This window comes from Anthonomus grandis, chromosome 6 (genome assembly GCF_022605725.1).
Source record: "Anthonomus grandis grandis chromosome 6, icAntGran1.3, whole genome shotgun sequence".
NCBI lineage: Eukaryota > Metazoa > Arthropoda > Insecta > Coleoptera > Curculionidae > Anthonomus > Anthonomus grandis.
The window spans coordinates 36,562,752-36,588,115 of NC_065551.1; the positions used below are offsets into that span (position 1 = coordinate 36,562,752).

The following is a 25,364-nucleotide window of genomic DNA, read 5'->3' on the forward strand; positions in this document are numbered from 1 at the left end:
TAGTTCTGTTTTTCTCTTAGTAACCGCATAATGAGTGTGAACCAGTGGGTATAATAGACCGACCAAAGACGCAACGCATGGATCATTCAATTTATATCCGTATTTATAGTCTATAGTGACATAACATTGCAGTTTAATAAAACCGAAATCTAATAGTCGTGCTACGCTACTGGCGAGTACCACGATAAACCGACATGTTTTAGTACCACTGACGGATTATAACAAAATATACGAAAGCAGCTGAACAGAACGAAGACACACACACGCATACACTCGGTGGCCGCTTTTGCCTGGTTTTTGCGTCCGGGTCTCTTGACTTAAAAATGAAATTTTACACTGCGGGCATGTGTTAAATATTTGGTTACTTTTACGATTATAAACATTTGAATATTTCGCGTTTATTAAACAAACGAGCGAAAGTTTCATACTACTTATACACACACCTACATAATTCGGTTCGGTTACGGGTTACAATATTAAGGCGAAAAGTTGCAATAATTGTTTTTTTTTTCTTTTTTATTTGTGGGTTGCCAAAGTAGCACGGTTACAGAAAATGCCATTATTTATCAATTTGTAATTACTTATTTATTTTTTCTTGTTCGGAGTTATTCGGGTCGAGTTACGCATGAGGCGCAGTCATGTCAGTGCTGAATGATAAAAAAAGTGTCCCCGATAGGAGTAAACTGTTGAGTTTTGAGTTTATGGAACAAACGAGCGTCGAAGAGGAGGAGGGAACTTTCAGTTCCGTTTTAAATTCACCCGCGATCACTTGCTCACCCTCACCCTGCGTTTTTCGGGAGGACGATCATGGGATTGTTAAAGGTATGTTAGGAAACTAAAAAAAAAATAATTTTCTCTGCTTTGAAATCACGGAAAAACAATTATTTAATTTACAAAAAGCTATTTAAGAATATATACTACATCTAAGCTTATTTACTTCGACGAGGCTTCATATAATTAGGATTAAACTTCACTTAGGTAAGTTCGTTTAATCGTTATAGTCACCGTTTAAAATAACTTCAGTCTATTATTACTCAACCAAAATATTTATTGGAAGTTGCGGCAGTGAAATAGGTTTGTGTCGTTGCCAAATTGTGCAGGTTTCCTTTAAATTTGCTACGGTTTTTATTTACTAGATTTAAAAAAAAAAAATTAATTTAGCTCTGGAAATTTAAATGATTTTTTTTTTGAAAAATCCATAGTGACAAAATGCTCATATCTCTGAACTCAAGAGAGTAAGAGGCTTGAAATTTGGAACATAAATTCCTCTAAGAAAATCATTGGACACCTATTTCAGCGTTTTTTACAAAAATTAAAAAATTAGTAAAAAAACAATTTTGCAAGCTTAAAAAAATTGTTTTTTAATTCCAAGGGACAAAATGCTCATATCTCTGAACTCAAGAGAGTAAGAGACTTGAAATTTGGAACATAAATTCCTCTAAAAAAATCATTGGACACCTATTTCAGCATTTTTCAAAAAAATATACAGAAAAAATGAAAAATAATTTTGCAAAATGAAAAATATTAAAAAAAAATAAATAAATTCAAAGAGTCAACATGCCCATATCTCTGAACTCAAGAGAGTTAGAGACTTGAAATTTGGAACATAAATTCTTCTAGTAAAACTATTGGATATCTATTTCAGCATTTTTCAAAAAAATGTACAGAAAAAGTGAAAAATAGTTTTGCAAAATGAAAAATATTTAAAAAAAAATAATAAATTCAAAGAGTCAACATGCTCATATCTCTGAACTCAAGAGAGTTAGAGACTTGAAATTTGGAACATAAATTCCTCTAAGAAAATCATTGGACACCTATTTCAGCGTTTTTTACAAAAATTAAAAAATTTGTAAAAAAACAATTTTGCAAGTTTAAGAAAATTGTTTTTTAATTCAAAGGGACAAAATGGTCGTATCTCTGAACTCAAGAGAGTTAGAGACTTGAAATTTGGAACATAAGTTCCTCTAAGAAAATCATTGGACACCTATTTCAGCGTTTTTTCCAAAAATTAAAAAATTAGTGAAAAAACAGTTTTGCAAGTTTAAAAAAATTGTTTATTAATTCAAAGAGACAAAATACTCATATCTCTGAACTCAAGAGAGTTAGACACTTGAAATTTGGAACATAAGTTCCTCTAAGAAAATCATTGGACACCTATTTCAGCGTTTTTTCTAAAAAATTAAAAAATTAGTGAAAAAACAGTTTTGCAAGTTTAAAAAAATTGTTTGTTAATTTAAAGGGACAAAATGCTCATATCTCTGAACCTAATAAACTTATAGACCTAAAATTTGAAACGTAAATTCTTCTAATAAAATTATTGGATACCTATTTCAGCATTTTTCAAAAAAATATACAGAAAAAATGAAAAATAATTTTGCAAAATGAAAAATATTAAAAAAAAATAAATAAATTCAAAGAGTCAACATGCCCATATCTCTGAACTCAAGAGAGTTAGAGACTTGAAATTTGGAACATAAATTCTTCTAGTAAAACTATTGGATATCTATTTCAGCATTTTTCAAAAAAATGTACAGAAAAAGTGAAAAATAGTTTTGCAAAATGAAAAATATTTAAAAAAAAATAATAAATTCAAAGAGTCAACATGCTCATATCTCTGAACTCAAGAGAGTTAGAGACTTGAAATTTGGAACATAAATTCCTCTAAGAAAATCATTGGACACCTATTTCAGCGTTTTTTACAAAAATTAAAAAATTTGTAAAAAAACAATTTTGCAAGTTTAAGAAAATTGTTTTTTAATTCAAAGGGACAAAATGGTCGTATCTCTGAACTCAAGAGAGTTAGAGACTTGAAATTTGGAACATAAGTTCCTCTAAGAAAATCATTGGACACCTATTTCAGCGTTTTTTCCAAAAATTAAAAAATTAGTGAAAAAACAGTTTTGCAAGTTTAAAAAAATTGTTTATTAATTCAAAGAGACAAAATACTCATATCTCTGAACTCAAGAGAGTTAGACACTTGAAATTTGGAACATAAGTTCCTCTAAGAAAATCATTGGACACCTATTTCAGCGTTTTTTCCAAAAATTAAAAAATTAGTGAAAAAACAGTTTTGCAAGTTTAAAAAAATTGTTTATTAATTCAAAGAGACAAAATACTCATATCTCTGAACTCAAGAGAGTAAGAGACTTGAAATTTGGAACATAAATTCCTCTAAAAAAATCATTGGACACCTATTTCAGCATTTTTCAAAAAAATATACAGAAAAAATGAAAAATAATTTTGCAAAATGAAAAATATTAAAAAAAAATAAATAAATTCAAAGAGTCAACATGCCCATATCTCTGAACTCAAGAGAGTTAGAGACTTGAAATTTGGAACATAAATTCTTCTAGTAAAACTATTGGATATCTATTTCAGCATTTTTCAAAAAAATGTACAGAAAAAGTGAAAAATAGTTTTGCAAAATGAAAAATATTTAAAAAAAAATAATAAATTCAAAGAGTCAACATGCTCATATCTCTGAACTCAAGAGAGTTAGAGACTTGAAATTTGGAACATAAATTCCTCTAAGAAAATCATTGGACACCTATTTCAGCGTTTTTTCCAAAAATTAAAAAATTAGTGAAAAAACAATTTTGCAAGTTTAAAAAAATTGTTTATTAATTCAAAGAGACAAAATGGTCGTATCTCTGAACTCAAGAGAGTTAGAGACTTGAAATTTGGAACATAAGTTCCTCTAAGAAAATCATTGGACACCTATTTCAGCGTTTTTTCCAAAAATTAAAAAATTAGTGAAAAAACAGTTTTGCAAGTTTAAAAAAATTGTTTGTTAATTCAAAGGGACAAAATGCTCATATCTCTGAACTCAAGAGAGTTAGAGACTTGAAATTTGGAACATAAATTCCTCTAAGAAAATCATTGGACACCTATTTCAGCGTTTTTTCTAAAAAATTAAAAAATTAGTGAAAAAACAGTTTTGCAAGTTTAAAAAAATTGTTTGTTAATTTAAAGGGACAAAATGCTCATATCTCTGAACCTAATAAACTTATAGACCTAAAATTTGAAACGTAAATTCTTCTAATAAAATTATTGGATACCTATTTCAGCATTTTTCAAAAAAATATACAGAAAAAATTAAAAATTGTTTTGCAAAATGAAAAATATTAAAAAAAAAATTAAATTCAAAGAGTCAACATGCTCATATCTCTGAACTCAAGAGAGTTAGAGACTTGAAATTTGGAATATAAATTCCTCTAAAAAAATCATTGGATACCTATTTTAGCATTTTTCAAAAAAATGTACAGAAAATGTGAAAAATAGTTTTGCAAAATGAAAAATCTCAAAAAAAAATTAAATTCAAAGAGTCAACATGCTCATATTATCTCCGAACTCAAGAAAGTTAGAGACTTGAAATTTGGAACATAAATTCTTCTAGTAAAACTATTGGATACCTATTTCAGCATTTTTCAAAAAAATTTACAGAAAAAATGAAAAATAATTTTGCAAAATGAAAAATATTTTAAAAAAAATAATAAATTCAAAAAGTCAACATGCTCATATCTCTGAACTCAAGAGAGTTAGAGACTTGAAATTTGGAACATAAATTCCTCTAAGAAAATCATTGGACACCTATTTCAGCGTTTTTTACAAAAATTAAAAAATTAGTGAAAAAACAGTTTTGCAATTTTAAAAAAAAGTAAATAAAACGAAAAACGAAATTCCAAGAGACCAAATCCTACTCTGTACTCTCTGTACTCAAAAAAGTTCAATACGTTCGTCAATTGTGGCAGACGTGCTTTTTTGAAATTCACAAAAAAATTATACCTCTTCATAAATACCCATTGTGTCTCATTTGACATTGAGACTATATAATAGCCGAGTATTTTTAGGCTCATCCTTTTAATTAATAAAATTCACCAATATTCGACCTCGACCTTAAAATACGCGTTTTTTTGCCACACAATCAGCATATTATTATTGAATCACAAAAAATTCATTTGGGTGGGTGTAATAATTTAAACTGGAAAAAAATAGGTTGGCTACAGCTGGGACCGCTTCAATAAACGCCATCATATTCTCTGATAACACTAATATTTGGTTTTACAATAAAAAAATTCCCAGGAAACGACTTTTTAAGTCGAAACGCCATAACGTTCGATTCGATTGTCATAAAATTGAGATTTCTTGGAAAGAAATCCGTGAATAATCGCGTGAACTACTTTTCCATTTCAGTTCATATAAACAAATCGTTAATTGGGAGATTTTTTTTTTTTTAATAAACTTGCAAATTATATGTTATGCATACAACATGAGATAAAATAATTTGTTTAGACTAATTATATTAATTATTAAATTATCGAAAATCAAATAGTAATATTGTATGCGAAATTTACTTATGTAACGTAACATTACGTTTTTTCTTAAGACTTGTTAAATTTCTCTATGCATCTCTTTAATTTATTTAGTTTTTTTCTTTACATTTGTTTTTGTTTAGTTGCAGTAACTTTCAGTGTGTTCAGGCTTGTCTTACTTTTATTGATAGGCATCGACATAACTCTCTAGGCCATAAAGTCTCCAAAGCAATCAAAAGCGTCACTTTATGAGACTTATTTTCAAATTTATTAACGGTTTTCCTCAAAGTTGTCAGGTTTCTGAATGCGTTTCTTTAATTTCTTTAATGTTTCTGTACTTTATTTAGTTTTTTTTTCTATTACGTTTATTGGTTTTTGTCTCTTGTGATAGCGACAATGCTACTTGTAGGATACTCTCTGAATACATCATTGATATTTAATTAATATACAGCAAATTTTTGTCGTTTTTATGCCTGGAATAGTTTCTAAGAATTTTAATAACTTTTTTACTATTAAAGATAGAAATATGAATTAAAAACTGTTATTTAAAGCCAAATACAAAGAACATTTTTTAAAGAACGATAATTTTTAATGATCTTTTACTGATCTATGACCACAGGAACTCCTATAAAAAAAACTTTCAATATTCCAGGCTCTCCTTGCACAAAAACCCTAATATCTGGTCTCATATTGTAAGGATTTGGATGATTTCTTCAATCTTAGTCTAAGGGAGCTTCAAAGCACCTTCCAATTCATTAAACACATGATTTTGAGCCCTAGAAGCCAAAATATTCACTGATCTTTGAGTGCAGGCACCTTTAATAGTACCTCTTCTTCTATAAGGATTTTATTGATTTCTCAATTGTAGTAGAAAGATCTTTCAAATTCGATAATTCAAAAGATTCCATGCAATATATAGAAGCTAAAAAATCTTTACCAGTTGTGCCTCCCTTGACAGAAATCATTAAGGTACTTCATTGCACAATCTGTGGGCAATTTTTGAGTACTTTTTGGGTGTTTTATTTAAAGTTTTCATGCCTTTAAGAAGAGTTTTCGCTCAAAGCAGACCAGTTTCCTAATAAACGATTTCATATTTTAACCATTTTTTGTGGGGCCAATAGTTTCTTAGTTACAACCCACTACAGAAATTCTGAAAAAGATGTAGGATCAAATAAAACAATTCACCCTCTTTTTCCTTCATTTATTTACTTATAGAGATAGATTTACAAAAGATTGACATTTAGAGACGCTAAGCTTGGACAGTCTTTTTCATGTATTAGGAGACAAAAGACACAGTAAGTAGCCTCTTCCGTTACTTAAATCTAAGAAAGGTTGTCTAACTTATCCCTATATACAGGGGTATACATTTCGAATAGTACTATACCAGGTACAAGACAGACCTAAATATTGCACGTTTAGGTTATTATTATTGAAGAAATATCATAAAAAATCATTACTCTTGAAGGCAGTGACGATAGTCATGAAAAATAACCTACCTAATAATACTGAAAGTGAAATAAAACGGAGAACCGTGCAGTCCAGATTAGTGTTAGTTCATCACATTTAGAAGCTCGAATCTACGCCATATATGAGACCCAACAAGTTGATCAAAACTGAGCCTAATATAACGACGCCAAAGAAAACCTTCAATCGCTATCGTCGGACTCATCCGCAGCCGAACTCTTGACCAATGCAGGGGTTAAACTTTTGTCCTCCAAAAGTCGGTGTTCGACTAGAAAGTTCTGTACGTCCTCCACTTCGAACCTCTCCCCCAGATCATCAGTGAGACGCACAAAGTTCTCAAGGCAACAAGTTGACGCGGGCACCCGGTCGGATTTGAACTTTTTACTCACTCCAGCTGTGGAGGCGATTATGGCCCCGAACTTCACCGTCTCGTAAATTTTCGAGAGTTTTTTGAGGCATTCGTTGAGGATCCTGCAGGGTTCCACGTGGTCCTCGTAGTAGACGTGAACGATAATCGTCACTGTTTTGTCTTCTTTGTCTATTGAGTCCAAGAACTCTTGACCCGTTCCCAAGAACACTATTTGCCCTAAAAAAGTAATAATAAAGGTACTTCAGAGGAGGTTCTTTAGGTTTCCTCGCGTGTTTTTACCGAATTTCTTCTTCAGATTGGCCTGGTGCATCAGCTCTTGCATCCGTTGCTTCTGGTAAGTGAGTAGGAAGTCGTCGTTTAACAGTTCGGCCAGTTCACAAGAAGCTCAGGAGCCACAATGCACTTTTGCTCTTTTGCTTGCGCATACGTAGTACGTACACGAACCTAACCTCAGTTTGTCTTTTGTGTATTGCGGTTATTTAATGTTAATTGTTTACGTTTCGTTTATGTATATTAATTATTCGTTTTTACAAGTAAGTAATACAAAGATTAAAGTATTAGATTTTTAGACTTTTAGATTTTGAGCTACAGGGTGGTAAAGTTTTAACAAAAAAATTATTTTTTTTTCGATAACTTAAATACCCCTGTAGATATTTGTCCAAAGATTGGTATGCAGGGTCTGTGTATCCAGAGCCATTTACCAACATACTTTTAACATTTTTATGTACTCCAGTGGCGTGTGTGCGGGTTTTTTGCTGAAAACTTTTATAAAGAAAAATGGTACGCCACTGGTTTTTCTTGTATAAAAAAAATATTTTTAAATTCCCGTTTTATTTGCAACATTTTTGATCCCTTGGACTTTGTCCGTTTGATGCACGGTTTTCGCACAAAAAATTAAAAACCATTTTTCTACTTTGACTGATCGCTATAATTTAATGTAAATTAATTTATTTTATTTTTTTTGTTTAGGACCTATGTGTATAGGAACTTTTTTTCTTATTTTTATCCAAAGAACACTTTCCTGAATTTTGTCACAATATCAACACCCTGTATACCAGACTAGTGATGTAAAATAATCAAATAACTACAAAGTAATCATTGCTAGTGAAGAATTTAAAAAATGAGTCCCGATTTATGAAATGTAATGTTAATTTGTGTTTCTTCTTTACATCAGTAATAACTCAGAATGTATAGGTTAAAATAAACTTTAGTATAGTTCAGTTCAGAGATCTATTAGAATTTTTGATGTTCCGCGAATAGTACGTGTGCCGGTGTTGCTTGAATTGTCACACGACATGCATGTTTAAATCGCAAAATTTTATGCAGAAAGAGTCATAAAGTAATATTCTAAGCGATATTTAATCATTCCATAAAATAAATAAATGTTTTAAGCATTTTTTTAAGAATTTATACATTTGATTCCTAAAATTTGACTACATGCACCCACGTACTATTTTGTTAGACGTCTCACCTCAATCACAGTCACTCAAGCGTGAAAAGTTGCACAGGTCCGGCCTTAAAATTTATTTGTATTTAAATCTTTATTATTGGTGATCTTTCGGTTTAGTTTTATTTAGTTAGAAATTCAGGATAGTTGATAGCAAGATAATATTTTATTTAAATATAAGATTTAAGCACGTAAAATGAGTAACCAAAAATTTTAATTTAATAAATTTAGTTTTTAGCATCAGTGGGATGTTTATAACAAGTGATGAGAGAATAGATGGTACGAATTACTTAGACCCATTTATTCTGTGGATTAAGGCATTAAAGATATACTTTTTGACACAAAAGGGAAAAATGTTTTGGTTTATCTTCAAATTTTATAATTTCCTTTTTTTGGGTATTGAGATTTATTTTATTTGGTGGTTATTATTAACGGGCATTTTGACTACCACATTCAATGTCCTTTGTTATTGTTTTTTTTTTAATTAATACCTATTATGATATATTATTATAATCATATACTCATGAACACCCTCATCTCTATATATTTAGTACCAACTTCTTTTTATAAAAAGTAATTATGTAGTCAGAAAAGTGGAAGTATATTTTTTAAATAAACTTTTACATTAAAAATCATCTAGCTGTCTATATCTTATGTGTGTAAAAGACACAAGTTTTACTTATAAAAAAAACACACTTTGCATCCTGAATGTAATATTTATTAATTTGTTTGCCTCATATATAGTTATTGTGCATAATAGGAGAGATTAGATGAAAATTAACAAAAATAAATGCTTATACTAAAAACTAAAATTCTTATACAAAATCTTAAAATTACTCATTTGAATCTGACCCTTTTCTTTAGCAGTTTTTTCCATTAAGGAAGGAACCAGTTTCTTTGTTGCTGCTATGGATTTCAACTTCATCTCGCACAGTCGCAATAAAGCATTTGGATACTAAAACAGATTTAAAAAGTGTACACCAGTAGCATAAATAATTTTTTTAAATTAAATTAATAATAAATTTACAATTTTTGTTTAAATAATTACAACTCAGATGTAAAATAGGCTTTTTTCTCCAGTGAATTATGAAAGAAGTAGTCTTGCCTCTCTGAGACAGAACAAGTGTGGCAGTAACTGTAAAAAAAAAATTAAACTGGTGTTATAATGTCTCTATAAGATAAATCATGGACAAAAAATCATTAAATCAAAAATTTCAAAAAAAATCAAAAATTTAAACTTGTTTAATTAATAAAAAAAGGTTTTCTTACTATGGCAAAAAAGGGACTTTCCCAGAGAATGCAGGAAGAAGCAGTCTTTATTATGTCGCTGAAGGACAAACAGAGGCAGTAAACTGTAAAAAAAAATTGTAACTTGTTTAATTAATTAAAAAAGCGTTTTCTTACCATATGCAACAATAACTAGTTTAGCCACAGATCTTCAATTTCTGCATCAGATTCATCATTATCCCAGTTTATAATGAAACGGTGGCCTCCATTCAAAATAATCTGATGAAAATTACGATATTCCTCTTCATATCTTATAATTTTTCCTCAGACTTTCTCCACTCTTCCTCTCCTAAATTCATAACTTCCTCCTTAATCAAATTTATAACTTTTTTATCAAATTGTGGATACTTATTTTTCCTGCGAATTCTCCTTTTTAGTTATCTCCAAATCAACTCGATAGGATTAAATACACAATAATATGGAGGAAGTCTGAGGACAGTATGACCATACTTTTTAGCTATGTTATCTACTACATACTGCTTTTCTCATGATTTGGTATTTACAATTTCCAATAATTGTTTCTTTGTATAAGATTCATGAAAATAGAGATCATGTTTTAATAAAAATGTCTCAATTTCCAATTTATGTGAAGATGTGTTTGGGATTTTCTCAGAAAGCCTTGAATGGTATGATGCATTATCCATAACAATGACACTGTTTTCCTTTAAATTTGGAATTAATGTTTTCTCAAACCAGGTTTCAAATATATCTGCATGCATGTTTCTATGATAGTCCACATTCAGCACTCTTCTATTTTTTTGCCACACAATTTCAGTCCATCTTTCCCCAACCTTCTTTTGAACCACAATGAATAATGATTATCCGAGATCCTCTGTTCGGTGGAACATCTTTTAGGACACATTTGTTAGAACTATCAGTCCAACCCTTTTTTGCCATGTCATGTGTATCATACCAGGTTTCATCTAAATAATATATGGATCTTTCTTCCTCCCGATTTTTTTTAATATTTTCCAAATATTCTATACGCCACCTGATAATTCGAGTACTTTCCATTACAGCAGCCCTTTTGTTAACCATCTTAAATTTGAATCCAAGTTTTATTAGGTATCTCCGCAAGGTTGAGACTGTGAAATGTTTGTCCCTTGCCGATAAGGTGTCCTTAACCATCTCTATAGTTGGAACCTCGTTGTTTTTGTATTTAGAATACACAACTTCCCTTAGCAGTTTGGCAATGTCCATGTCAAGTCCCTTTGATTGTCCTGCATCTTTCCTTTTTTTTCTGTCTTTAATCCCTTTTTTTACAAAATAGCATATTGTACTATATGGAACCCCTGTTAAAAACGCTGTTTTTTGCAAAGCACTACAATCATTTGTGATCTGAGGATCATTCCTTAGATTGTTATAGACATTTAAACAAATTTGTTTGGCGTCTGTACTTAAACAATTACGTTTTAAAACCCCTTGATTTTCCCCTATAGCTTTTACTTCCCTGGCTTCTTCCTCTGCTACCTCAACACAAGAAAATGAACCATCAGAATTATATGAGTCTAAATCACTGTCCAGATCACTCTTACTGTTTTCACCACAAATATTTTTGTCCTTTTTGTGCACCCACGGTCTTCATAAGCCGGCACAAACACTGTCCTCTTCATTTGCCAAATTTTCCTGCCTATTTTCCCAGGGTCGAAACATTTTAAGGTCTTTAAGTATAATATTAAAACAAATCCACAAACGTAAAGAAAAAAACACACTTCCTCACATTAAAAACTGCAAAAAATTTAGACGAATACAGGCCAAATTCTAAGTTCTCCACTTTAATAAACGTGTAAAAAAGCAAAACCGGCAAAACACAGCAAATAATAACCTCACATGACTCCCCCCAACTATTAAAGGTGATAGACCCATCCGTAAAGATCTCTTTAAAAACACGACGAAAATAATACAAAAACGGTCCAAAAATTTATCTGCGTACGGCCCCGTAATCCTTAAAATCAGTGGGATAGAGAGAGATACACAATCACTTAAAATAGGAATCCCCAGATCGTAGGTGTTTTATCTTTGTTTAATAGACTAGCTAAAAAGAGGTGACAGTCTGGGAGTGCTGCAAGTGTTTAAAATGATTTGTAAAATGCTTGGATTTTAGTCCGCGGTCAATTTTTTGATATTATTTTCTTGTGATATTATTTTCTTTTTAAAAATTGATATTTTCGAAGGACAAATAAAAAATAGTGTACAACATGGGGTTTTATGTATATTTAAAATGATTTCATAGATAAATTATATAAAATTTTGCCATTTAAACATGTATATCATGCGACAATAAATACGACATAGACGCACGGACTAGTTAGTGCGGCATCTGCGACACATCAAAGATTCTAATAGATCTCTGAACTGGACTTTAAATTTGAACGTTGAACCGCCTCGCTTGAAACTGACTTCCAAGTAACATTAAATAGAAATAAAATTAAGGAATCATTTCTACTTACTAGGATGAATTTTTTTTGCATGAGCTCCCAAATTAGAACTTTTGGAATAATGTTTATTGCAAAATGTTTTAGTCTCCATTCTAAACACGTAATTCGACTTTAATACTTTAATCTTTGTATCACTTGCAAAAACGAATAATTAATATACATAAGCCCTAAGGAAAAATGTGGTTTTTTTAGGAACCCAATTTTTTTTCCTCCTTCCAACATTTTTTAAAGAACGATCATTTTAAAAATTTCTAATGGGATCAACTGTGCATTTTTACATATTTCATATTGTCAATTTTTTTTCAATTACAAATAACTTAAAATACTTACATACGTAATCAATAAAAAATCAGGAATATGTGACGCTGAATCAGTCAACATTTCTGATAGTTTAACGTCAAACAGGATATCTTATCTTATTTTAAATACAACCAGTAATGTCCTGGTGATTCGTCAAAGAAATCTTCTGACGCCACATGGTTCACGAATGTTTCGTCAGAACGTGATTTCTTTGAACTCATCCAAGCGGTTCATCTAAATATAGACAGATATTAAGAAATAAGCACCGCACTTATAGCGATCCTAAATGAAATTTAACAAATTTCCATAACCATAAACAATAATAATTTACGTACGCAAAGTTATGGTCGGCTTGAAGGCCTGTTTTTGCGTTTCAAGTATCACTTACGCGTTATATATATGTATATGGCTACCGCGGTTTGTTTATAAATATTTCGCATTTTAACATTGAAGGAGCATTTTATAATGCACGAACCGTATATATGCTATACGCTGCCTCTTTTTATGTATTTTATCTGCGATGCGTAACCTTTTAACGCGTTGCAAATTTATAAATAAAGCTGTTAATTTTTTTTTTATACCAAGGATATCGGAGACGTAAATACAACCTATTTTTATTATTATTATTATAATGAGTCAAAAGTACAGGGTGGTCCAGCCGAAGTTCTGCCATTTGTATATTTAATTTTTTTTAATTTTCAAGACTCTCTTATCTTTTATTTTTGTTTTTAATTGTCCAATGATTTTATTAGAGAAATATGGATTCTAAATTGTAGGTCTTCGAGATAAATAAACTTTTTCGAGTTCAGAGTATAATAAATCTCTTTATATCATCGGTTCTTCGTCACAGATAGCCAAAATAATTCACATTTTATTTCCTTTTTAGGTTCTTCAATACAATTTTCTTTAACACCTAAATTCTCAATAAAATATGAATCTGAATCTCAAATAGGTTTTCATGCCAAACAAAGGGTCGAAAGTCGATTACTTGACATTCTACCGCATCTCATCTCTCTAATATGCTTTGAATAGTTTTGAAATGTTACTTTTAGTAAAGTCTAGTTCAAAGATCTATTAGAATCTTTGATGTGCCGCAAATAGTCCGTGTGCCGGTGTTGCTTGTATTGTCACATGACATGCATGTTTAAATCGCAAAATTTTATATGGAAAGAGTCATAAATGTCAGGCAAAGTAAAATATGGCCCACGGTCCTCAAGTGGTAACCCGATATTTATTGAAAGCTAGGCTGGTTATTAATTTCGGTACTTAAGATGGGTTTCATGGAATCGTATTGATGTGCTGATAGATAGACACAGACACCCCTCGATAGAAGCAGTAAACGGACCCACACAATCAGCATGCACAGTCCGAAAAGGAATCGGTTTTTTGTCAATGGGATGTAGTTTGGTATGTTTGGGGCCGGTGTGAGCTTTACCCACTAAAAATTTTAGACAATGATCGCAATATTTCTTTTTTGCCATTTTTGGAAACCAAAAGAAATGATTTATCTTTGCGAATGTCTTATCAGGACCGATGTGACATTGTTCGTCATAAAACAAACGTAATAATCCTAGACGGCTACCTTTAGGGACAAAAGCACGATACACAGGAGGAATATGGTTGGGTTTATTTTTCTAAAAAGAATTTCGTTTTGAGAAAAATAATCGTGCGTCAATTTAGCAACTTTTAATTTTTCTAAAATATCTTGAGTCTCTGGGTTACGATTTTGAGCTTTTTTTAACCAATTTTCAGTATCAATGATATTTACAGCTACTATTTTATACGTACTATTTTGTTAGACGTCTGACCTCAGTCACGGCCACTCAAGCGGGAAAAGTTGCACGGGTCCGGCCTTAAAGTTTATTTGTATTTAAAATTTTATTATTCGGGATTTTTGAGTTTAGTTTTATTAAGTTAGAAATTCAGGATAGGTGATACCAAGATAATATTTAATTTAACTATAAAATTTAAGTATGTAAAATCAGTTTAACTAAAAATTTAAATTTAATAAGTTTAGTTTCAGTGGGGTGTTTATAATAAGTGATACAAATTACTTAGGACCGTTTATTCTGTGGATTAAGGCATTAAAGATTTACTTTTTGACACAAAAGGGTAAAATGTTTTGGTTTGTCTTCAAATTTTATATATTTCTTTTTTTTGGGTATTGGGATTTATTTTTATTTGGTGGTTATTATTAACGGGGATTTTGGCTGCCATATTCAATGTCCTTTATTATTGTTTGTTTTTAAATTTATACATATATATGAGATTGACCCATCCTTAAAGATCTCTTTAAAAACACGACGAAAGTAATCCTCAAAATCAATGGGATAGAGAGAGATACACAATCACTTGCACAGCCCAAAGTAGGAATCGCCAGAACGCAGGTGTTTTATCTTTGTTTAATAGATTGGCAAAAAAGAGGTGAGAAGTTTGTGAGTGTTTGAAATCTTTTGTAAAAATACTTGAAATTTAGTCCGCGGTTAATTTTTTTATATTATTTTCTCATGATATTATTTTCTTTCTAAAAATTGATATTTTCGAAGGAAAAATTAAAAAATAGTGTAAAACATGGGGTTTTATGTATATTTAAAATGATTTCATAGATAAATTATATAAAATTTTACCATTTAAACATGTATATCATGCGACAATAAATAGGACATAGACGCACGGACTATTTAGTGCGGCATCTGCGATACATCAAAGATTTTAATAGATCTCTGAACTGGATTTTATGTAATTAAACCAATCACGGACGTGAACCATCAATTTATTGCGACCGTCAATGATTCCTGGATTTCAGAGGGGTTTTTATATCAAAAAGGGGGTTGAAAGTCGTGTAAAACTGTTAAGACATCTATTTGTTTCACCTTCAATTTAAGGCATAAAAAGCATTTTTCTAAGGAGTTCCTGGACTTATCCTAAGGGATCAAGGCCCACATCCATAGACCCTATATGAATCAACTGAATTTGAAGCTCAATCTAATATTGTTTTATTAGTAAGAGTCTTTTAATTCTGTACATTTTTCTTTGGCTTCACTTATTAATGTTCTCATTTCTTTATGTTTATGTTTATATGCATTGTTGTCTCCGTTTTTGTACGATCTTCATTCCTTCATTGACTTTAAAATTTTGTCAGTAATCATCCCATATTATCTTGTTTAGTTTAGTGTTTTTTTTTGGTCAATTGATCTCTCATTATTAGACTTTTAAAGTTTTTTAATAAATATATGCATAATTCATGATAGAAATGTCAAATATTGACATTGTTATCATTTTCTAGTTTTTTCATAGTTTTTCCCATTAAAAAATTAAACCGTTTAGTTCTCCTACTGAATACACGCTTATATAATATATTATGTACTTACATATTTAACGCTTATTTATTACGCATACAGTGTTGCCAATTTTATTTTCAAAGTACTTACGTCACTCTAACCCTACTTGACTAAAACTAATTGCTTAAATTAAAATTTTTGATCGGGTCAGATAATTTACGTCTTTTGAACCCGATCGGGACCACCTGGTGCCGTGCGTCTCATTGACGTCAATCCGAAACGAGAACCACTTTCAATATTGAAAAATACCACGATGAGATTGAAATCGCGCAAAAAAAAAATGATTATTTCGCAAATACCCTCCGGTGCAACATTTACTGTATATTATTTATATTAATATTATAAAACAATGTCTGCTAATGATACTTTTAACAGTTCTAAAGTTAAATCAAGGATAGTTCATTGCGAAGGTCAAAAATAATAATCGGCGTCGTTACTGTAAGTATAATTAAAAAGATTCCAGTTTTTTTTTGTTGTTGTACTCGTATATCTCCGATTATTATTACGTAATCAAACGGGGTTTGGGAGGTCAATTTTTAGGGTTCATTATGCGATAAAAAGTTTTATGCAATTTTAGAGAAGTTGCTTAAGCAGCATTAATTTGAATACTCGAAAGTTGCTAAAAAAGTGTCAAGAAAAAAACTCACCATAAGACTCAACATAAACTTTAGGGGTGTCACTACTAAATTGAATTTTTAACCTGTTTAATTACTGAAAAGTGACTGTAGAGTCAAATTATATTACTAGAATAATCAAAAAGCTAAGAATAAACTAGGTTTCCTTGAAATTAAGTCAAAATATAAATATTTAGGACACTCATGACCTACTGTCTTATCGAATTTATTACTAGCACGGACTCTGGACTTTGGAACGAGGAGATTCCACTATACTGGATTTTCTTATGAAATACCATGAGAATACAAAAAAAAACGAATTTAGAAACATATAAAAGCTGTTGATAAATCGATCAAGTTACTTCATTGTAAAGTATTTCAGTTATAACGTGTTATATTTAATTTTTCAACTATGGGTAAGTGTATTAATTCGTATTGGATGGATATTTCTGAAAAATACAGTATGAGTGCCATAATAAGACTAGATTGACTTGCAATAGACAGTATTTAAGATTTTTTTTTAGAATTTTCATTTTTTTTTTCAATGTTTTAAAAAACGTTTATAACTCAAAAAGTTGACCAGATAGAATTTTGAAAATTTGTACACATGTTCTCTGGATAATTTTGAGTGGACCCCTATTTTAGCGTTTTCCAAAATTTTGTCAGTATTTAAAAAAAAAAAAATTTTTGGAATTTTCAGTTTTTTTTTTCTTAAACTCTTACAAATTGCTCATAGCTCAAAAAGTTGACCAGATAGAATTTTGAAAATTTGTACACATGTTCTTTGGACAATTTGAGTGGACACCTATTTTAGCGTTTTTCTAAATTCAGACAAGATTTTGAAAAAAAAAATTTTTTGGAATTTTCAGTTTTTTTTTTCTTAATGTTTTACAAATTGCTCATAACTCAAAAAGTTGACCAGATAGAATTTTGAAAATTTGTACACATGTTCTCTGGACAATTTGAGTGGACACCTATTTTAGCGTTTTTCTAAATTCAGACAGGATTTTAAAAAAAAATTTTTTGGAATTTTCAGTTTTTTTTTTCTTAATGTTTTACAAATTGCTCATAACTCAAAAAGTTGACCAGATAGAATTTTGAAAATTTGTACACATGTTCTCTGGACAATTTGAGTGGATACCTATTTTACCGTTTTTCAAAATTTAGACAGGATTTTGAAAAAAAAAATTTTTTGGAATTTTAAGTTTTTTTTTTCTTAATGTTTTATGACTCAATGCCCATAACTCAAAAAGTTGACCAGATAAAATTTTGAAAATTTGTACACATGTTCTCTGGACAATTTGAGTGGACACCTATTTCAGCGTTTTTCAAAATTTTTGACAGTATTTTGAAAAAAAAATTTTTTTTGGAATTTTAAGTTTTTTTTTTCTTAATGTTTTACAAATTGCTCATAACTCAAAAAGTCGACCAGATAGAATTTTGAAAGTTTGTACACATGTTCTCTGGACAATTTGAGTAGACACCTATTTCAGCATTTTTCAAAATTTAGACAGTAATTTGAAAAAAAAATTTTTTTTTGGAATTTTAAGTTTTTTTTTTCTTAATGTTTTATGACTCAATGCCCATAACTCAAAAAGTTGAACAGATAGAATTTTGAAAGTTTGTACACATGTTCTCTGGACAATTTGAGTGGACACCTATTTTAGCGTTTTTCAAAATTTAGACAGTATTTTGAAAAAAAAAATTTTTTGGAATTTTCAGTTTTTTTTTCTAATGTTTTACAAATTGCTCATAACTCAAAAAGTTGACCAGATAGAATTTTGAAAATTTGTACTTATGTTCTCTGGACAATTTGAGTGGACACCTATTTTAGCGTTTTCCAAAATTTTGTCAGTATTTAAAAAAAAAAATTTTTTTGGAATTTTCAGTTTTTTTTTCTTAATCTCTTACAAATTGCTCATAGCTCAAAAAGTTGACCAGATAGAATTCTGAAAATTTGTACACATGTTCTCTGGACAATTTGAGTAGACACCTATTTTAGCGTTTTTCAAAATTTAGACAGTATTTTGAAAAAAAAAAATTTTTGGAATTTTCAGTTTTTTTTTTCTAATGTTTTACAAATTGCTCATAACTCAAAAAGTTGACCAAATAGAATTTTGAAAGTTTGTACACATGTTCTCTGGACAATTTGAGTGGACACATATTTTAGCGTTTTTCAAAATTTAGACAGGATTTTGAAAAAAAAAAATTTTGGAATTTTCAGTTTTTTTTTTCTTAATGTTTTATGACTCAATGCTCATAACTCAAAAAGTTGACCAGATTGAATTTTGAAAATTTGTACACATGTTCTCTGGACAATTTGAGTGGACACCTATTTCAGCGTTTTTCAAAATTCAGACAATATTTTGAAAAAAAATTTTTTTGTAATTTTCAGTTTTTTTTTCTTAATGTTTTACAAATTGCTCATAATTAAAAAAGTTGACCGGATAGAATTTTGAAAATTTGTACACATGTCCTCTGGACAATTTGAGTGGACACCTATTTCAGCGTTTTTCAAAATTTTTGACAGTATTTTGAAAAAAAAATTTTTTTTGGAATTTTCAGTTTTTTTTTTCTTAATGTTGTACAAATTGCTCATAACTCAAAAAGTTGACCAGATAGAATTTTGAAAGTGTGTTCACATGTTCTCTGGACAATTTTAGTGAACACCTATTTCAGCGTTTTTCAAAATTTAGACAGTAATTTGAAAAAAAAATTTTTTGGAATTTTAAGTTTTTTTTTTCTTAATGTTTTATGACTCAATGCCCATAACTCAAAAAGTTGACCAGATAGAATTTTGAAAATTTGTACACATGTTCTCTGGACAATTTGAGTGGACACCTATTTCAGCGTTTTTCAAAATTCAGACAATATTTTGAAAAAAAATTTTTTTGTAATTTTCAGTTTTTTTTTCTTAATGTTTTACAAATTGCTCATAATTAAAAAAGTTGACCGGATAGAATTTTGAAAATTTGTACACATGTCCTCTGGACAATTTGAGTGGACACCTATTTCAGCGTTTTTCAAAATTTTTGACAGTATTTTGAAAAAAAAATTTTTTTTGGAATTTTCAGTTTTTTTTTTCTTAATGTTGTACAAATTGCTCATAACTCAAAAAGTTGACCAGATAGAATTTTGAAAATTTGTGCACATGTTCTCTGGACAATTTGAGTGGACACCTATTTTAGCGTTTTTCAAAATTTAGACAGGATTTTGAAAAAAATTTTTTTTTTTGGAATTTTTAGTTTTTTTTTTTCTTAATGTTTTACAAATTACTCATAACTCAAAAAGTTGACCAGATAGAATTTTGAAAGTTTGTACACATGTTCTCTGGACAATTTGAGTGGACACCTATTTTAGCGTTTTTCAAAATTTAGACAGTATTTTGAAAAAAATTTTTTTTGGAATTTTAAATTTTTTTCTCAAGGTTCAAAAACGTTCATAACTCAAAAAGTTCACCACGTACAGCTTTGAAAATATCAGAATAATCAGACTAGATTGACTTGCATCAGCTAACGTGACCAACTTCATTAATTTATTTTCCTTCCTACGCAAAAACCTTATTAACGGTGGAAAAACAGAGAAAAAAAAACCCTCAATCAATAAATTATAATGACTGTTATAAAAGGAGCATAATAGCAATAATTCACATACGTCTTCAATTTCTTTCAGTTCGGTTATTGTTAATGGCTCGAACGCAATCGATATCCTATTTAAGGTGTTCCTCGGCATATTTTATTCATCATATAAGCAAGTACTACATTGCGGCCGCCATTCAGTGCGTTTAATAATTCACTCAGTCAGTACTACCGCGACCGTTCATGTATTCACATCTCCCATAACATAATCATAGTAGTAGTGATAGTATAAGACATTACGTGTGTGCTATTTTTTTTTTAATTCAACATGTTGGTACTAAGCAGAATTGTTGGTAAGAATAATTGATTTTAATAATAAGAAGTTTGTTTAAGTAATATATACAAGGTTGTTTTAAAAAGGCAAGTCATACGTCAATTGTATCTTTAATTATAAATCCATTTTTTTCAAACCGTACTAATTAATTGCCCCATTATACCATTCAACAGTAACAAACATTCTATAAAAGGTTAAATTTTCCTGGAACTTTCATTGAATCTCAACGGTTTGACCAACAAATTCACCTAATTAGGACCTATCTTAGGTTAATTTTTGTTTTAGTATTTTTTATCAAGTTAATGTTATCAGAATCACTATTTTTTTTGTATTATGATTAGAGTTACTGATACTGTAGTCTTCAACCTTGTGATTCAACTCCCTTAGACCTAAGGCACCTATAGTCTTACCCTTACACTGTTTACTCGAGTGACCATAATGAAAGCAATTGTAGAAGAGTTAACCTCAATCCTAACATGATTAATCGTAATATATTGTTCATTCTTTAAACTGAAGAAATTTCAAAATGACAGTATCACGATCAAACTGATTCTCATCAAAAATCTTCCAGTTAATTCCTTTTAGTACACCCTGTCTAGTAACCAAGAGTTATCTATAGATCTATAGAGGTATCTATCCGTCGTATGTATCCTTGACTATCTTTAAGAGACATCTTAAACCTGGAATTCTGGATGTCCTAATCAGATTGTTTTTTAGTTCTGGATTATTTGCCTAAATGAATTCATTTAACTTGATTGCACATAATTTACATTTCATATATCGTACATATGTATATAACAACAAATGCTTTTATCTCCTGATCCTATGTAAGAAGAACACAAACGTGTTTTTAGGCACAATTTTATATGTCTCAATATTCATAACCAATTAATTTTAAATGATACTTTATATAAAAAGTATCTAATCTCTGCATATCCCAAAATACTAGTAGAGAAAACACAAATATAGAATTGAAATCATATTAACAATAATTTGATATGGAAAAAATAATTTAAATAATTAAACAAAATTTTGGAAATTAATTTATCTAGATGTTTCCAGATTATATTGTAATTAAGTTTATCGAAATTGGTGGGCCTGATTTTGCTGAGATTATGTATACTCGTATTATAGTTGAGTTTGTGGCTGGCCAGTAATTAATTTGCTATCAAATTAAATTTTTAATATTTTACAAAACCTTTATAACTCAAAAAGTTGACCAGATACAATTTTGAAAATTTGTACACGTGTTGTCTGGACAATTTGACTGGACACCTATTTCAGCGTTTTTTAAATTATGGACATGATTTTGTAAAAAAAATTTTTTCCAGGAATTTTCATTTTTTTTCTCACAATGTTTTTCAAAACGTTCATAATTCAAAAAGTTGACTAGATACAATTTTGAAAATTTTTACACGTGTTGTCTGGACAGTTTGACTGGACACCTATTTCAGCGTTTTTTAAATTAAGGACAAGATTTTGTAAAAAAAAAAAATTTCCTGGAATTTTCATTTTTTTTTCTCAACGTTTTTCAAAACGTTCATAATTCAAAAAGTTGACCAGATACAATTTTGAAAATTTGTACACGTGTTGTCTGGACAATTTGACTGGACACCTATTTCAGCGTTTTTTAAATTATGGACAAGATTTTGTAAAAAAATTTTTTCCTGGAATTTTCATTTTTTTTTTCTAAATGTTTTTCAAAACGTTCATATTTCAAAAAGTTGACCAGATACAATTTTGAAAATTTGTACACGTGTTGCCTGGACAATTTGACTGGACACCTATTTCAGCGTTTTTTAAAATATGGACAAGATTTTGTAAAAAAAAAAATTTCCAGGAATTTTCATTTTTTTTTCTCAATGTTTTTCAAAACGTCCATAATTCAAAAAGTTGACCAGATACAATTTTGAAAATTTGTACACGTGTTGTCTGCACAATTTGACTGGACACCTATTTCAGCGTTTTTTAAATTATGGACAAGATTTTGTAAAAAAAATTTTTTCCTGGAATTTTCATTTTTTTTTCTCAACGTTTTTCAAAACGTTCATAATTCAAAAAGTTGACCAGATACAATTTTGAAAATTTGTACACGTGTTGTCTGGATAATTTGACTGGACACCTATTTCAGCGTTTTTTAAATTATGGACAAGATTTTGTAAAAAAAATTTTTTCCTGGAATTTTCATTTTTTTTTCTCAACGTTTTTCAAAACGTTCATAATTCAAAAAGTTGACCAGATACAATTTTGAAAATTTGTACACGTGTTGTCTGGACAATTTGACTGGACACCTATTTCAGCGTTTTTTAAATTATGGACAACATTTTGTAAAGAAAATTTTTTCCTGGAATTTTCATTTTTTTTTCTCAAAGTTTTTCAAAACGTTCATAATTCAAAAAGTTGACCAGATACAATTTTGAAAATTTGTACACGTGTTGTCTGCACAATTTGACTGGATACCTATTTTAGCGTTTTTTAAATTATGGACAAGATTTTGTAAAAAAAAAAATTTCCAGGAATTTTAATTTTTTTTCTCACAATGTTTTACAAAACGTTCATAATTCAAAAAGTTGACCAGATACAATTTTGAAAATTTGTACACGTATTGTCTGGACAATTTGACTGGACACCTATTTCAGCGTTTTTTAAATTAAGGACAAGATTTTGTAAAAAAAAAAATTTTTTCCAGGAATTTTCATTTTTTTTTTCTCAATGTTTTTCAAAACGTTCATAATTCAAAAAGTTGACTAGATACAATTTTGAAAATTTTTACACGTGTTGTCTGGACAGTTTGACTGGACACCTATTTCAGCGTTTTTTAAATTATGAATTAGATTTTGTAAAAAAAAAATTTCCAGGAATTTTTTTTTATTCTCACAATGTTTTTCAAAACGTCTATAACTCAAAAAGTTGACCAGATACAATTTTGAAAATTTGTACACGTGTTGTCTGGACAATTTGACTGGACACCTATTTCAGCGTTTTTTAAATTATGGACAAGATTTTGTAAAAAAAAAAAAATTTCCAGGAATTTTTTTTTATTCTCACAATGTTTTTCAAAACGTCTATAACTCAAAAAGTTGACCAGATACAATTTTGAAAATTTGTACACATGTTGTCTGGACAATTTCATTGGACACCTATTTTAGCGTTTTTTAAATTAAAGACATGATTTTGTAAAAAAAAATTTTCCAGGAATTTTCATTTTTTTCTCTCAATGTTTTACAAAACGTTCATAATTCAAAAAGTTGACCAGATACAATTTTGAAAATTTGTACACGTGTTGTCTGGACACCTATTTCAGCGTTTTTCAAATTATGGACATGATTTTGTAAAAAAAAAATTTCCAGGAATTTCATCTTATTTTCGATGTTTTACAAAATTCATTCGTTCATAATTCAAAAACTATAAATTGACTACATACAATGATAATTTTAAGTTCCATAATGTACAATCACTTAAAAATAGACGTAAATACTGTGAATTAATATTTATCTACCAAATTGTGAATAATTTACTTAATTCTGATTTCAGTTTACATCATATACACTTAAACGCCAACCGTTACATTTTTCGTACAAAGCTAATTTTTAGTATTTCTTAAAATAAATTACTTTCTGCATTCACCGCTTATGTCTTATTAAAAATATAGAATGCAGATTTTTCTTTGTATATTTGGTGACACTTAGCAATTGGAGTAGTTGAGTGGCCCGTTTTTTTAAATAAATAAATTTCTATTTTATTTACATATTTTCCTACTTGATCACAAACAGAGAAGCTGGCTAGTTGGTTAAACCAGCGCCAAAAAAAAAAAATCCAGAATGTAAATTATTAAAAGATATAAACGACGTAGTGTATAGTGGGACACCCTGTTCAATTTGGTATTGTTGGCTGCTGAACTTTGATTGACAAAGTTGCCTCTGGTAGGGAAATAAATGCTCCTTAAGAATATTCTAATAAATCATTCGATAAAAAACTCTCAAAAATAATGCTAGAAACACAACAATGCCTTCTCCCTTGCAGACTACAATTTCCACCACGCGTCCCGTTCCCCGTCTCCCGCCTCGACGAACGCCTCGCCTCGAATCTCCCCAAAAGTGTCGCCCAGGTCCAGTCGTAGGGTGTTCCGAAGGAGTCGGAGCCCCGCCACCCCCCAGAGCCCCACCAGCCCCAATTTAGGCGGCAGCAGACGCAGTTCCTACACCGGATACGAGCAGTACCAAAGCAGTTTGCTGGAGGTGCCGTTTTACGCCGAGTACGGAGATCCCAGTTCGGACGATCTCAGTTCCGAGTGGGAATCGGAACGCGACGAACCGAGAAGCGATGGAGAAAAGGTTCGTGAAGAAGAATTAGTTTTTTAGGTTTAATGAAATGATGAGTCGTTCTCTGCATTAGGGTTAAGTCGTAGTTGTATTTAATTTAAGGGTGAAACTCATTACCCAGATAGCACCCTTTAACCCATTGGATATCCCCTTTTGGAGTACTATGGACATCCGAATATTGTCCAAATAATATCGAATGAAGAGTAAAACTATACACTTTTGGACACTTCTTAAAATTTAAACAAGAAAAATAATTAAATTAAATAAATACAATATATTCTTTATGAACTTTGACCCTTTGTTTGTACGTCGGAGCCATTTCCATAAGGATGTTTCTGTCGGCTTTGTATAAACTCTAAATTGTAGTTTTGAAGCAGCTGAAATAAAGATGTAGATAAGATGAGACTTATATATGTCCATTAAGTGAAAAGTTATTATTTATTAATTAATTTTTTTAAAAGAAGAAATTTTTCACATTTCAGTGATTTAAATCAAAAAATTGTAGAAAGAAAGTAGAGTTTACCTAAATTATTGTTATTTTTTTTTTAGTCTTGTTT

At 29.9% G+C, this 25,364-nt stretch overlaps 3 protein-coding genes across 6 annotated transcripts in view; 2 read left to right on the forward strand and 1 right to left on the reverse strand.

Moving 5' to 3' along the window:
- The window catches only part of LOC126738046 (uncharacterized), a 103,636-nt gene extending 78,874 nt beyond the window's left edge, over positions 1-24,762 (forward strand). For 3 of the 4 annotated variants that reach the window (XR_007661205.1, XR_007661204.1, XR_007661206.1), the window contains one exon: positions 24,509-24,682. Coding sequence is in view for 1 of the 4 variants with exons in the window: in XM_050443215.1 (XP_050299172.1) it covers positions 24,509-24,664 (156 nt within the window). In the remaining 3 variants the exon portion in view is untranslated. Of the gene's footprint in view, positions 1-24,508 lie in introns of all 4 variants that reach the window. The other variant, XM_050443215.1, reaches the window with a different exon arrangement.
- Positions 1-25,364, forward strand: part of LOC126738043 (inositol-trisphosphate 3-kinase A-like) — a 160,481-nt gene that overhangs the window by 115,210 nt on the left and 19,907 nt on the right. The window lies entirely within an intron of this gene.
- On the reverse strand, positions 4,967-7,581 carry LOC126738048 (phosducin-like protein). Its single transcript, XM_050443219.1, has 2 exons — positions 7,426-7,581; positions 4,967-7,362 (listed from the first exon to the last, which is right to left on the reverse strand). Exons 1-2 carry the CDS (start codon positions 7,466-7,468, stop codon positions 6,959-6,961), a joined length of 447 nt encoding a protein of 148 aa, XP_050299176.1. The 5' UTR covers positions 7,469-7,581; the 3' UTR covers positions 4,967-6,958.

What these genes read in the sequence shown, in the direction of transcription:
- LOC126738048 (XM_050443219.1), bottom strand. Translation starts at nt 7,468, where the DNA reads ATGCAAGAGCTGATGCACCAGGCCAATCTGAAGAAGAAATTCG. An exon ending in CAATCTGAAGAAGAAATTCG is followed by an intron (nt 7,363 to 7,425) that starts GTAAAAACACGC and finishes TTACTTTTTTAG; the next exon opens with GGCAAATAGTGTTCTTGGGA.